This window comes from Motacilla alba, chromosome Z (assembly GCF_015832195.1).
Source record: "Motacilla alba alba isolate MOTALB_02 chromosome Z, Motacilla_alba_V1.0_pri, whole genome shotgun sequence".
NCBI classification, from domain to species: Eukaryota; Metazoa; Chordata; class Aves; order Passeriformes; family Motacillidae; genus Motacilla; species Motacilla alba.
Genome location: NC_052046.1, coordinates 17,455,989 through 17,471,528, shown reverse-complemented (window position 1 = coordinate 17,471,528; position 15,540 = coordinate 17,455,989). Strand labels below are relative to the sequence as shown.

At 41.6% G+C, this 15,540-nt stretch overlaps 1 protein-coding gene across 7 annotated transcripts in view; it reads left to right on the top strand.

The window, feature by feature from the left end:
• The first annotated feature begins 11,844 nt into the window (after positions 1-11,844).
• Positions 11,845-15,540, top strand: part of ANKRD55 (ankyrin repeat domain 55) — a 47,889-nt gene continuing 44,193 nt past the window's right edge. For 3 of the 7 annotated variants that reach the window (XR_005255383.1, XR_005255384.1, XR_005255385.1), the window contains exon 1: positions 11,847-12,480. Coding sequence is in view for 4 of the 7 variants with exons in the window: in XM_038124880.1 (XP_037980808.1) it covers positions 12,441-12,480 (40 nt within the window). In the remaining 3 variants the exon portion in view is untranslated. Of the gene's footprint in view, positions 12,481-15,540 lie in introns of all 7 variants that reach the window. The other 4 variants (XM_038124880.1, XM_038124879.1, XM_038124883.1 and 1 more) reach the window with 4 other exon arrangements.

Here is a 15,540-nt window from a genome sequence, read left to right as displayed (position 1 = left end):
AAGTGAAGGAGTCATAGCAGATGTTGAGCATTAGAGTACCATCTGGGGCTGTCTAATACCAGCTAAAACAGTCTCCTCCTCAACCACTCAGAAGGGTGGGATGCCACAGTTACTCAAGGTCAAGCCAGCAGAAAGAAAGGAAAGCAGAAACTCTGGCTCAAGCTTGAAGATGCTTACAGGAGCCAGCAAGATTGACCTATGCTATTAATTACTAGGCAGTATTAATCCAAGTGCCAGCTCACATTCTTTCTCTAATTACTTTCACTGATGTATCGTGACATCTTGAAATCACCCTTGACTCTGACTGTGTGAGCCAGATTCCAGAAATGCAGTGCAAACCACATTAGCAAATACAGGAAAAGTATAGACCCCCCCCAATCAAGTTTAAATTCAGCTGAAATATTTCTCACCCTTCTTAGACAAAAGCTGAACAGACCTGAGGCCATCAGCACATACTGAAACTCAAGCACCTCTCAAAGCCTGGCAGATGAGCCTCAGCAGGTTATTATCAACAGTTGAAAAGTGAACCAATATAACTCAGTCAAGGCTTCACTTCTGGGCTGAAGCCCCCTTCACAGGGGTTTTTTTGTCAAATGTTCCCCAAGTCTGGCATTATTTACTTATCTGTATTCTCCATCAGCTACAGCTACTGGGGGAACTTAGGGATTTTCTGCTCCAAAACATGGTCACTGCTAAATGTTTCTGCAGTAAAGATCAGCTGAAAAGCACATATTTTGTGTCTGGCTATACTGTGATGATCAACTAGGAAAACACTTGTAAATTCCTTTAATATAAGAATACATTTGACTCTGCATCTACTCTTTTATTGGGAAATTAACATGCAATTTTTAAATTATAATTCATTACATTTAAGGTATCTCACATGCTCAAACTAAAATATGGTGGAGATCTACAATATCACATTTTAGATAATTGGAAGATGATGAAGCTCTCTCTTTTCTGCTGTAGCTTTTTAGGGTTCTTTTAGTAACTTATTTGTATAGCTCTTGTTTGGTAAGATTTCATTAGGTGCTCTAGAGAAATGCTAGCCAGCTACTTTGAACTTGTAGTTCACAAAGTTGAAAAAAAAAAGTGTTATGATTCCAAAAGAACTATTCCAAAAGAACTATTCCAAAAGATGAAGATGAGAATGGCTAGCCTGATTCGAAAGCAACCTGTGATTTATGCCATTGCATTGCACAGCAGAGGATTTATCCAGAAGTGATGGTGAATGCCATGACCCACTGGGGATGCCATGCCTGGCGACACTGCTGGTCATTCATCCCATCTCCTCAAAGGTTCAGACCTCATATTTCAGAGTTAAAAAAATTTTTAAAACATTAAAAAAATAAAAAAACACCCACAAAACAACAACAACAACAACAACAACAACAACAGGGCCATAAATGAGATTTTTTAAAAAGTATATTATATTCTATAATCTTGAAATTCAATTGGCAAGAATTGCATTAAAGTTTCCCAGACTTCTATTTCATATCAGGTAGATGATTCCGAAGAGCTGAAGCCAACAAACTGAATAATGGAATTATTAAAGTTGGAAACGACCCCTAAGATTTTAGAGCCCAACCGTTAATTCAGCACCACCATGTTCCCTGGTGTCACATCCACACACCTTTTGAACACTTCCAGGGCTGGTGAGTCCACCACTTCCCTTGGCAGCCTGCTGCAGTACAAGAGGCGTTGCAAAGGACTTGTGTGGACTTTGAGCTTACCCAGCTGAACACAGGCTGAATACTTTTTAAAGTCTCCACCTTATGACTGTGTCATCTTGTTCTACTGTAAATACGTTGACATTATTATTTCTTTTACCTGCTGAGGTTATGTTTAATCATCATTTCTTCTTTGTCATTCTTCAAATGACAGAATCAATTAGTTAGGTAAGACAAATATTCTTTAATTATATTCTCCTCATATATGCTGAGTTTTATTTTAAAAAAGGATCAGTGGGAAGGAAATTGATGCCGTTACATGCAATATGTATTTATACATATACTTTCTGTGTTTGTTATTGCCATGCTTGTAATGCTGAAAGGAAAACAATGCTGGTTTTATGAGCATAAAAGCTATAAGGCTCTTTCATATTTTCATGTACACTGCATATTCAATGCCAGCAGCTACCAGTATGATCACAACCATCACACAGGAGTCAGAGGCCATATCTTTCACTGGAAAGGAAAAAAGTGGATGTGCTGTCTTGTAATGTGGAAGGGATAAAACCCAAGTGCTATAAATTTTTTTTCCTATATATTTCAAAACCACAACATGCTTTGTAAAATCTACATGTAGGTTTGTTCAGAGGTTTTGAATTCAGTTACTGGCATCACAAAGCCAATATGCTATTATTTCTAACCATCATGATTTTTCTTATTGTAATACATAGGAGTCAACTGCAGATGAAGCACTGCAAGGAAATCTGCACAGATGTGCCCTCCTAGGCAGTCCCTGTTTTTTTAAGCAGTCTATTGATTCAACATAGTAACATCTCAGCTCATTTTGCATTATGTCTTAGAGTTTTGAAAAGGTTGCTCTTGACATATACTTCTTTAAACTACATCCAAATGTCAGTGCTAGGCTTAAAACTACTGGCCTCTCTTAAGAAAAATATGCTTTATCACCGATTATAGGCATTAGAAAATAAATGATGGAAAAGACCTCTGATATCATCTTGTCTCTCCCCCTGAGAATGGGTTTGTTCTCTGCAATACATGTCAGGCAGCTTTGTTCTTTCTAGTTTAAATGAACCTCAGGCTTTCATCAGACTCTTTTATAGTCTAATTTATCTTACTATCACAACATCTATCCAGATGTTCAGCCTACATTTTACTATGCTGCGTTTCATCCAACAGTTTTGAATTGTTGTCCTTCATTCTAAGCAAAGAATCAAGATTTGTGTTCTATTTTCTTAGAAAGTGCAAAGAATCTGGACTTAAGTAGAAAATGTAAGTGGGTCTCAAGTGCATACAACTGAAACTCTCTCAAACAATAAAGGTGCTTACCATGATACAAACATCTCCACCTCAGAACTATTCAGAGCAAGAAATAAGTTTGCTCTTTTCTAATAGTTTGTTTTAGTTTTCTGGTTTGGTTTGGTTTGGTTTGGTTTGGTTTGGTTTGGTTTGGTTTGGTTTGGTTTGGTTTGGTTTGGTTTGGTTTTAACGGCAGTCTGCACACATCTTCTATTCAAATACAATAGGTACATTTGAATAGCATTGAATAGACACAAAAGTGTTACTTCTACAAAAGTGTGTCTATTGTGGAGTTTTCCTAATAATGTCTTTTTAACTGACTCTTTTAAAAGCACGTCTGTGCTAACACTCATGTTTGCATTGTCATATACTCTGCAGTATCCTACCTCTGATTTTGGTTTCACACAGTCACTTGCCCTCCAAAGCATTCTGCTTCATGCACCCGCATGCCCTTCAGAAAAATCTAGTAGGCACCCACCCTAATTAACAAGAAGTGTTATCTAACTAATCTCCTTAAAGAGCATAATCCTGATTAAAATGTCCAGGTGACCAGTATTTAATGGGATGAGTAAAAACATGGATCTAAAGAAAATCTGTGGTTTTAATTGATTTCCATAAAATACTGAGTTCTTCTGAAGGCTGTTTACAAATAGCATGAACTAAAAAGAGTTCACAATAGTTTTCAGTCAACTGAACTTTCAGTACCTTTTCAAATAAGCATATTATGTATTGCAACAGACATATATACTAGGTTTGCCACTATATATGTGTGTGCGAATGTGTATGGGAATGCTGTTTACAGATATTCGTCATACAGATGTGTGGACTGGCTGTTGTGCTGTTGTGTTTATGGGATTCTTAGCACCCAAAAGAAGTAAGTGCAGCAGGAACACCAAGTTAGTTGCATCTTTTGTACAAAGAGAAGAACCAACACTTGAGGAGTGCTGTGCCTCATGGAACAACAGCTATGCCTATCCCTACCTATACCTACTACTCCTGTTGTCACTCTGCCTTTACTTGGTTTGGCATTGTGCACACTTTCTACTACAAAGTATGTGGCCCAGTCACTCCTGGAGTGGTATTTGCTCCAGCTCTGATGACAGCTCTTTGAAATACAGCCCTCCCTGCTCGAAGTAAAATGTTGCAGCAGATAGCAACAGAAATGGCATTACTCTAAGTAGAGTTTGCCAGTGTTTGCTAAGCAATTTAAAGCATGCTAAGCTTTCTAGCCTCTTTGCAGTCTAAGTAAGAACTTTATTGTCTCTCCTCTCTTGAGCACCCTTCTACCAGAAGAAAAGCAAACCTAAGACAGTTCATAGCCTTTCTGGCACAATGAAAAATACTACTGGCAGGTATTTCATACTATAACCTCTGCCTGCTATATTTAATTTGCTTTAGTAATTACAGGTCTAAATTCATCACTGCCAAAAATCCATGGATTCAGCAGAAGACCCCCTATAGCAACCTCTCCCCCAATTTTAAGTGACTGCTATACATACTCAGGCTCAGCTCTACATTGACAATGAGGTCCTTGGAAAATGCTCACAAAAATAGCTCCATCCCATTAGCTCTGCTACGTAGATATTTATTCCAGGAAAGTTTTTCATTATTCATTCAGTTGATTTCAGAGTGCTCAGTTGCAAAGATCTGACAGAGAAAATGCATTTGTTTCTACTGGCAGAAATCACCATTTTTTGCATTGTGGCAGATATTCACCAAAGTCAAAACATCTGCACTAGCTACCGGCTTCAGTAACATCTACATAGAAGGAGCCAGAGACAGAACCTCAGAGGAATGTAGGTCCCTGAGCACCACTGATGCAGCTCCTACACTTGAAAGCACCTGCTGCTCATACTTGCTGGAGAAGATGCTACGATAGATTCCTCTCTGTCCCATAAATATTGGAGATCCTGTAGTATCTTTGAAGATAAATGTCCCCAGTGCCTCTGTCATCATGTAGCCTTGTTGCAGAGTTTTGATGACAGGATTTCATGCAGTCCCACCTGGGGTGAGTTATAAATTTGCCACGAATTATGCAGAGATCAGTACAGCCATGAAGTGGGTTGGGGAGGCTGCACAGTTGCTCTCCTTGCACGTGACATGAAGCGTGTGCCACTTAGGAGAAACAGGGACAGTCTCTTGCCCCCCTCCCCACCATCCACCAGCAAATCCTCTCCTGGATTAAGCAAGTTCACTTAAAGGTTGTCTGTTATCTGGCTTTATTTCATACAGATTTCCCCTTTTTTTTCTGTGTCTGAGCCCTCTGCAATGTCTTTTTGGCGAACTTTTATAATCTGTCTTGGCTTCCTATTAAAGATTGGTAAAGGCCCTACAGTGTGTTTGTGTGAAAATATTATGTGTCTGTGTCTGCGTGTGCATCGGTTTGCAAATCTCAACCATTTGCCTACTCAGTCAGTAGACAAATGACTGTAAAATATTTATTGTTCATCCTGTTTGAATTAACATCTACAGGCATTATGTGTAATAAAATTTACATACTAAAATGCTTTCTGGAGATTGTAAAGCTCCAGCCTTGCTTGCATAAACTTAAATCCCTGCACAGTCAGAATTGCCTAAAAAGATTTATGCCCACTTATCTCTTCTGGGTGGAAAAGAAAGCAGAAAAAAAAAATCTCAAAAAAGGAGATAATAATGGATATAATTTTATAACAACAGAATAATAAAGATTAGCTAAAATTTCTCACTCATCCATAGAGACTCATGACATTTTCATGGTTTGCAGACACAACAATTTCATAATCATGCAACTGCCAAGACAGTTGTGGATTATAACCAGCCCCACAACTCACAGTAAACCAGCTGTGAAATAGAAAAAATTATTTGCAAAGGATTTCTTTAGCATTAAGCCAACTTGAATGTCAGCACAAACAAATCAAGCATGCTTTTCGTATACTTAAAAATATCTTGGCTGATTCTATAGCACTCACTTTTCCTAAAAATGAAAGTGCTTGTTTTACTCACTTCTAGGCAGCCCTATCCACCCCTCGTAATATTACAATGAATAGCTTAGGACATAGAGACTGCCAAAGTGACTCTAAAGTTACTTTAGAAAAGAAAGAAGCTACATAACAGGTAAAAGTGCTATAACAGAAACATGCCCAAGAAACTTCCAAATGCTACTGTGTTCAATCTGCCACACAGCAAATCACAAAACCACTTTTAGAATTTTAAATTTTTCTCAAGGTTGTTCAAGTTGCTTTGCAAAGCGCCCAGAAGGGATGAAGGGATGGGTCTGCAGGATGTTAATTTTAAAGGCTGAGGTTAGTGAAAAGTCAGCCATCAGCACCATTGAACACTTTCCACTACACTTCCCTTCCTGCTGCTGGGAGGCTGGCAGGGTGAGACCTGGCTGCACCTGGCAGCTGCTCCCAGAAGTGAGGGCAGAGGATTGTGCAGAGACCCTGGACAGGATGGGGACATCCTCTCATCCCTGTATCCCACCCACCAGCCAGCAGGAAGCACAGCCAGCAGTCGCAGGAGTGAGAGAGAGCCCAAATCAAAAGGCACAGAGTCTCATAGGAAAAACAGAGCTAATTATGGCATGGGCAGTACTTGCTTCCCTGTATATTCTCTCTTGCTGTCCTGAGCTTGCTGTAGACACCTTGTCTGGGTAAAGAGATTGGGCAGGCATACAAACACAGGTGATTCCATAGCTCCTTCGTGCACATTTCAGCACAACCCCAGGGTGACACTCAGGATGAGGCATGGAAATTTGCAGGGAGCTGGTGGGAGCTTGCTGGGAGCCCTGGCCAGCTGAGGAGCCGTGCTAGCCTCAAGGTGCTGTACAGAAATGCAGCTGCTGCAGGCACAGACCCTCCCTGACACTAGACAGCTCCTGCAGCCACCATGTACCCCAGCCAGGCTGGACAATGCAATGTCCTTGTCACTGCTAACAGCTTCTGCCATGAAAGCTGTGTCATCAACCAGCTGAGACAAAGCAACATCATTTTCCCACAAGCTATGTCTCCGAAGAAGCTGTGCATGTTTCCTTAGCCTGCCTAACCAGACTGAAAAACATCTCCCTCTTTCTGAAAAACAACTGAAGTGGAGCAATTTTGCCAGGAAGGCCTGTACTTTTCTAACCAATTGGGACACAGAAAACCTGGCATGCATCACAGCACTGTGCTGCACCCCAGGCCATGTCGCGCAGCGTCCTGCGTGGGTGCTGCATCCCTTTCAGCTGCAGAACCTCCTCTTGTCTACTCTAATGCTCCTGTTCCTGTACCATATCTATATGTATCATCCATTCATTACTTCTAACCAATATATATTGAGGTTTTTTTCACATTTGTAGCAAAAGAGTTCCTCTTTGAAATTATTTTTTCCATGCATATATGTTGCATATAGTGGACAGACACACCAAGCTGAGAAATGTGAGACTGCATAGGTACAATGCTAGGCTTGAGCTAAAAAAATCTGGCTTATCTATGTGTCAGAGCACAAATCAAGGGAGTTTGTGCCTGTCCATCATATGCAGAATAAACACACACAAAGTATTCAAGTAGTCCCAAAGAGCTTTCAGTGTCTTTTGCCAGGCCATGCTTTGACTCACTTAGAGATGGTTGTGTAATCTCTGAAAAGGTCCCCTATAGTTCAAAATTATTTTATATAAAAGCCACTTGTCAGCACCAAAATATATTTTCTAAATTTCTGTAATGAGTTACACACTCATTCTAGATAGTGCAGTGAGAAATGAGCACACTTTACAACAGCCCTCCTTCAAACACACCCACTGAAGGATTTAAAACTACATCAGTTCTGCATACAAACCTTTTTCTATTAATAACCAACGAACATTATTACAGTATTATTATTTCCCATAAACTGGAACAGCAGAGCTTGGGCAAGCACTCTTCCAATTTAGTATTCAACTAATAAGGCCACCTTGCTCCCACAGCCAGGATATCAAGCGACTGAGCGCTGACCCATCATGGCCATTTGGAAGCCTTTGCTAGTCCCAGAACTGCCAGCCAGGTGTGTGATCCTGCTATGGCCTTCCAAGTCACTTCTATATTGTACTTGACCTTGGCCATTTTTCCTAACCTTTGTATGATCTTCTATAGCTAGATTGGAAAGTCTTGGGAGCTCAAGAGTTTCAGGCTGGGTTTCAGTCCTGCATGGCACCACGGGAGCACAAGGCCTGCTTGGCCCTCCCAGTACCATCATAATTTCACCCTAACTACAGAAGTAATTGTGCAGGTGAAGGGGGTGTTGATAAAGAGGTCTTGTAAGTCTGAGAACTATCACAGCTGCATCAAAACTGCTGTTGCAATCTAGAGTCCTGATGGGCTGCAAATCTGATGCTCCTTGGGATGTGGTCATAGTGTGAGTCTTCTAAAGGATCAGGTTGTTTAGCCCAGTGTGTTTGGGCTTCTCCTGAACCTGCCTTTGCCTATTGAGCTGCTTAACTTCAACCTCTGCCAGTGAGTGCACTACATATACCAAGATATCAGTTAAATGTTTGCGTTTTTGTTTGAGTTTCATCGGCACATGTTTAAATTGCCACTTCTGTGTAAGTACAACAATGCCGAACCACAGACTTGCATGCTCCATTACTGCTAATGCACCTGTCACCTTACAAACCTGAAGTAAAGCTCATAATCCCGAGTAAAATATCAATAGGAGTCCCAGGTATGCAGGGAATGCAGGACTAAATCCTTTGTGTCATAATTTACAGTTTGCATGTTACAGACACCTTTTTTTCTGTTTGTTTCTCATATCTGGGGCTCTGGCATACTTTGGCAGTGAAATGTAAAATACAGCGAATTAAGGACCTTAATGGACACGGACCTTTAATTATCCCAAACACAAGGAAGTAAAAACATGTTAAGCTTTTTGTGTATTTTACTAGTGCAAATCTACTATCACAAAGGTTTTCAGCAAGGCTCTCAAAGCTTACCATTCATAGATGATTAGTCATGCTGTATACTGTTCTTTGATATCTGGAATGGGACTTCATTAATTTGCAGGCATTCTTAATGCACTGCATAAGGTCAGAGATTACTGGTTTCTCACAAATGAACTTTTCCTCCTCCATTTAGAAGGATTTAATGGAAAGTAATATAAATGTTTCTACTTAAGAACTGCTCCTGCTGGCTCATGGAGCCAAGTGCTGATCCCAGACCACCACCTTCTGGAGCTCTGCAGAATCACTGGACCACCTTGGAGACTCCTCTCTGCAGGAGTCTGAAAAGGACTGGAGGCCAGGGGAGTGGTCAGAGGAAATGTCATTCACTGCACACTTGTCCTGCAGATTGCCAGACAACTGCTGGTGAGTGTCATTCAAACACTCGTTAGCTGGCTAGGAGAACCTTCAATCTAACCTGGAACAGACACTTTTTTCCCCCTCTTATGTTATCTTGTAGAATAAACAATGAGAGAATTTCTTAAAAATAAATATAAAGGTGAAGTTTTGCACAGAAATTTCTCTTTACCAGTGTAACACCTCGAAAGTGTCATGCCCCATCTCCAGCTCCCTGCTGTCACAGACAGGACAGACACAGACCTGTGTACCCAGGACAGACACACCAGACATGCCATGACTTCCCTGACTCAGCAGGTCTCCACACCCACCCCATCTGCTCCTCCACAGGAGGCATATCTGGCTCAAACACTCTGACAGGTTCATCAAACCAGCCTTACACCATGCCAGAGGCACTGAACACAGCTTTACACATGGAATATCATGAGGAAGTTTTTGGAGGGTAGCAAGAGAAAGCTAGAAGATGGTTAGGGTGATAAGCTCAGTGAGAGACTGACTCCTGAAGTGGGCACAACAACCAGTCTTAGAAAAAAGACTTAATTTGGTTTACTTAATTTGGTTTAGTTAATTGTAATCAGATTATCCTTTGGTTAGACAATACCCATAAACCAGTAACTGTTTAACAGTCCATAGAGATGACTTTCAAGGGTATTGGCTCGTTAATAAATTTGTTTCACAGGGTGCTTCTGATATCCAAATAAGTCACACCATAAGAGATGCTCTGATCCCATCAAAGTCAAGGGCAAAAAGTCATATTCACTGAGCAGAGGATGTACTTGGCCTTAAAAAACAGGGAGAAAAGTAGAGTAGGTACTCACTCTGTGAGTACTTCTAAGACACAGCTGTGGCTTTGTTCTCCTTTCTCTTGTTACTGTTTATCTGCCATTATTTTAAGGGAGGTTTTGTTCACTTAGAGCATCCTAGATCAGTTCTCAACAGCAAGTACAGCTGACTCCTGCCAGTTGAGTACAGTCTGACTTCTCCACGCATCAGAGCTTGGTGCTAACCTTCCAGACAGAAGCAGATGGAGCTCTAAATCGTATGAGGAGTTAGTATTGTACTTTAAATAGTACATAGCATTGAATTTTGAAAGCTTACCAACCAAATTATTACACGTGGATTTCAAACAGAAACTGGAAATGAAGATTGATCTGTCAATTTTGGCTTCTGTTCCCTGGATTGCATGCTTACCAAGCAATACCGAGGGTGTGAACATTCAGGCTTGTGACACACCCGTGAAGAAAGTAGGGAAGTACAATTTACAGCTGGAGCTGTTGCCTCTGCAGTGCTGGCTGCTGGCAGAGCGCCTTACAGACGGGGGCACTGCTGCTCCAGGCGCTTTGCAAGGCGAGAGGCTCATCCTTCCTTCAAAGCATTGGCTGTGTCATCTCGTCAAATGGATGCAGAACCCTTGCTCACTTGCCAATGTCCTCCGCAGGGGCAAGAGAAGAGAAGATCTCCAAGCTGAGTCTCTGCTCGTGATGGTTGGGGCGTACAGATATTTATAGGGGTGCAGATAAGCTTTTTTTCAGCAGTTTCTATTCCCAATTTTTACGTTACAATTCTATACACTATTGTGAGTTAGTTTTTCTCAGGATGTACCCCAGAAAGGAGTATTCCCAGATGGTGGGGTCCGACTTCCGAAAGAAGAAAGAGGTCTTCCAGCTGGTGCGGTCCAGACTCCAGATGTGGGCCCACCTTTTAATTGCAAAGACTATAAATCTCATAGCAGTGATGTCCAGCTTCCCTTGGTCAAAGCTATCACTCCTTGGGTTGATGTTCATCTTCCTTTCTCAAGCTGCTTTTTACTGTTTTGCTAAGGTGTTGAGATAAGCATGTTTCCTTTACATATATTCTAAACTTATATTTTCAAAGCTCCTTACTACAAGCAATATTCTAAAATTATACTTCAAAAGGTTATTATTGCAAAGCTGCTTAATGCTTAGTTATGTGCAAAAAGTTCCTGTCCAGCAGCAACATCCTTAAAGCTTTAATTCAGATGCTATAAAAGTTAATTGCAAACAAAGGATAAGTTCAAAGGCCTTCTTCCATGCTTTACTCCCTCAGTTATTTTTTTTGAATTCATCCTTTAATTGTCCCATGATCAGTTTCCATACATATCACAATCACAAGCACACATGCTGCCTGTATGTACTTGACACGAAACACAGCTTTGTATCTCACAGGCGGACAGGTGTGTTCAGCCATCCCCAGGACAGCAGAGCTCCAGCACACACAACTCTGACTTGGGAAGACAAATGCCATCACTCTGAACATCCCCTCCTTCCTCCTTCCTCCTGCAGCTTTATTTGCTGAGCATGCCACCATATGGAATGGGACACCCCTGTAGTCATTCGTGGGCAGCTGCCCTGGCTGTGACCCCTCCCAGCCTCCTCGCTGGTGGGACGCAGTGAGGAGCAGAAAAGGCCTTGGTGCAGTGAGCGCTGCTCAGGGAGAGCTAAAACATCCCTGTGTTACCAACAGTGTTCCCAGCAAATTCGCACCTCAGCACCATACCACTAATTTGAAGAAAACGAATTCTACCCCGGCCCAAACAACCACAGCTGTGCACCGTATATCTGCTCCACTGTGCTGTTGTAGCTAACACTGTCCACTTCAGCCGCAGCAGTTTGCTCTCAGTTATTGTCCCTTAACTAACTGTGACTGAGTAGTGCCAAACTGAGGGAGGAAGGTCTGCGAGGTGTGTTCTCTGCGCTGGCGCTCACCGCGGCGGTGTCTGCAGGCACCACGGGCCGGGCCGCGCTCAGGCCCGGCGCGGCGGGCAGCGCGGCCGCGGGCCCGGCGGGGCTGGCTCTGCACATGCTCCGTGTGCCAGCCCGGGCCGCTCGCTCTGCCCTCGCTGGGCTGCGAGAGCTGCGGCGTCGCCGGGCTGCTCGCAGGCTCTTGCGTTCGCTGAAGACGTGGCGTTTTTCAGGATCTCAGATAGGCGTCCGGGGCATCTTTTTAAGAGAGTCCATAAAAGAATATAATGTTTCCATCAGGCTCTTGCCTTGGCAACAACCTGCAGCCGTAAAGCGAGTTTAATTCTTTGAGAAGAAGACTGGTGACAGCTATCGTTTTACTGTGTACTGTAATATATGAGATTCTACCCTGAGAACCCTGGAGGTGGCATTTGTCTGGTCTGGTTGTGAATAATGAGATAGATCACAATGGATTTCAGTTCCTCATCCGTGTTTGACCAGCATAAAGGTAAGTCACGTGCTACTAATTTCAAAATCCTCTGGTCCTCCAATGCGTCCCATGTAAAATGTACTAAGATTACTTGACAGAATCAATAGCATTAATTTTTGGAAAAGATTGGGTTTATTTTAGTTTCATGTGAAGGAATTTCTTCCATCTGTTTTAGACTGGATAGGTATTTCAGTCTATTGCTAAAGTGATTTCAAAAAATTATTTTTTAGCAGAATAGCAACAGCATCTAGCTACTCTTATGGTTAGCACTGAGAGATGTGTGTATATATATATATATATATATGTATCTTTATATTGTATATTGGTCTTTTTGTGGTTATAGATATTTAAAACAGTTGCAATACTAGCAAACAGAGCAGTTTTAAATGGAGTAAAAAATTTAAGAATAGCTGGTTTTCATAAGTCTACACTAAAAGGACTAGAAGCTAACAAGTTAAATACTTTGCTTTAGGAAATTTATCTGTATAGGTAAGTATTGCCATAATTGCATATTTAAGATATCACTAAAATCCCCAACGTAAAGATTTTCTACATTGTAAGGTTGCTATGGAAATACAAATTTCTATTTTGTGTCTATTTTGAAGTTAAACGTTAAATTTCATGTCTTTTTTTGCCACTACAAGCTTTTATGTCTTACGGTTTAATCCACTACAAATGTAGCGACATTCCTTTTATGTTCCCAAAGCCGGATACTGTCATTGCTTGATTATGCCTGCTGCAACAAATTTCTCTTGTAAGTTGGCTTACCAAAGAGTATGTGTGCAGTGGCCACAGTTTCCAGCACAGACCTGCAAAATATCTGAGCTGACATGGCCACACAGGCCCCACAACAAAGGAGCTGACAGTGGAACAAAAATGAAAGCAGGAGGAAGACAAGGCACTGACTTTTGGGAAGCTGAGTGCTACATGTTGTACTATGCTTGCCTATACTTCTTTCATGAACCCAAAGTGAATACAGCCCGTATAAAGCAGAGGGTTTATGGCTGCCCTTCAGCCACAGTAGCACTCGAAGCCTGAGCAAGTCTTGGGAGTACTGGTCTACATCAGCCCGGCTGGGACCTCCATGTAGTTGGGGACAAGTGGGAAGTAAAGCTGAGTGAGAAGAGAGAAAAATCTACTACCAACAAGAATAAAGGAGAAAGGGAAGTACAGTGGTAAAAGGGGGCTCCAGGTATTCCTAAATCATGTGTGAATGACCTAAGGAGCATTTTTCCCAACAAGACAGAGGTGTGGGGATGACTGAGCTTCTGCAGCTCCAAACAGCAATTCCAACCTCTGCTTCTGCAGCACTATGAGTGTCCTCTGTGCCACATGCCAGCCCAGCAGGGCTCAGAGTGGGGAGGCAGAGGTAAAATCCTGCATGCTCAGTGCCATCGGGATGGCTGCCAGGGAGCCAATGGAAGTGGTGCCAGGAATGAGGCTGGAGTATCACCAAGGCTGGGGCAGGCAGAGCCAAATCTCCAGATGGTTTAGGGGGCAGAAAGCAGTGCAGGAGACCTCAGACCCAAACCAGTTTATCCAAATAGAAGGGATAGTGTTGGGAGGCAACATCTACCTATACCTCCCCTTGTTCCTAATTTGCCCCACCTCCTGCTGCCAGGCCACTCTCCACACTGACCCATCCTTATTTCTGTCCAGCATCACCTGCAGCCTGTGTCACTCTCCACCTGCATCAGCTCCTCTGCGAGAAGGTCCCTTCACTATACATTCATCACCTCTGCTTCACCAGTGCTGCAGGAATGCTTGCTCATTAGGTGCTTTGTGATTTACTGCATGCCTTCCCTGGTAGCTGCGTGGGAGGTGGATGGGAAGCAGGAGCACAAAACACACAGTAACAGGATACTGAGCTCATTGGTTACTATGCAAAGAATACTCTATTCAAAACTTACAGTGTATAGTGGATTTTGTCTAAATACCCTCTTATTGTGTTGGCACATTATTAATTTAAGCAGGTATAATTTTTTTAGCAAGGAGAAGGGAAATGTCTTTCATTACAGCAATTTATAACAATGGAATAATACAAACTGTCTTTCAAACACACTAAATTTCTCTCTTTTGGTCCAAAAAATAATTCACCTCTCCTACACAAACCCTTTTTTCTCCATCCCACACATCAGAAGACTCTCCAAACTATAAATAAAAATAAATCCCTAGCATTCCAGGTTTGAAAATCATACTGTCTCTTTGCAATTCTTTTGCTCAATAATATCTCATCATACTTAAAGTAGTAACAGGAATGTGGGACTTACAGAAGGCAAACAGCACCAGAAACCCCTTCCCTCCTAATATTGTTTGGCACCATTTAAATAAATGTCTGCTCTTCCTGATTTCAAATGTTTATTAAATAAACAGAGAAGCCAGACAAAGGCCTGTACTGGTGCATGCACTGCCAGGCACACACAGGGATTATTACTTTGTTAAGTTTTCAATAAAAATGCATTAGTAGAGAGTAATTTACACTTTTCAAAAAGTGTAAAGTGCCCCTCCCACTGACCCTGGACGCTGATGTGCTGAAAACCAATAAACTACACAGTATTGTGTCCTGACAGCCAGGTGTAGGAAATCACAAATGGCCTTTGCCTAGTGGTGGAGACAAGAGGGACTATGAGAGAGAGGTTAGTAAATTACATGCATAAATAGGTTTTTTTTTTCACAATAAACGTGAATTATCATATTATTCTGTCTTCAGTTTTTAATATCATGTGGTTTAGCAAGTCCAAAATCAATCATTGTCATGTACATGTACAGGAGCATGTACACCAAGCTCCAGCAAATTTATATAGAACTTAAAAATCCAATGCGCTAGAAAGCATGCACTTATGTACATCTGTTGTGCACTTTGTAGAACAACAAATCAGACAACATCACAAAGCATGTAAAACATGCATTCTTTATAGTACATCGGAGGAGGATTCAGGAGGAGAATTAAGGTAATGAGAAGCACAATTTCACTGTTCTGAATCCTGTAATAATTCTCTTTTTATATACCCCCTTTTTTGATCAAAAGAAAACTACTTTGCCTTGAAGAAATTATACATTCTTAAAACACTGCAGGTT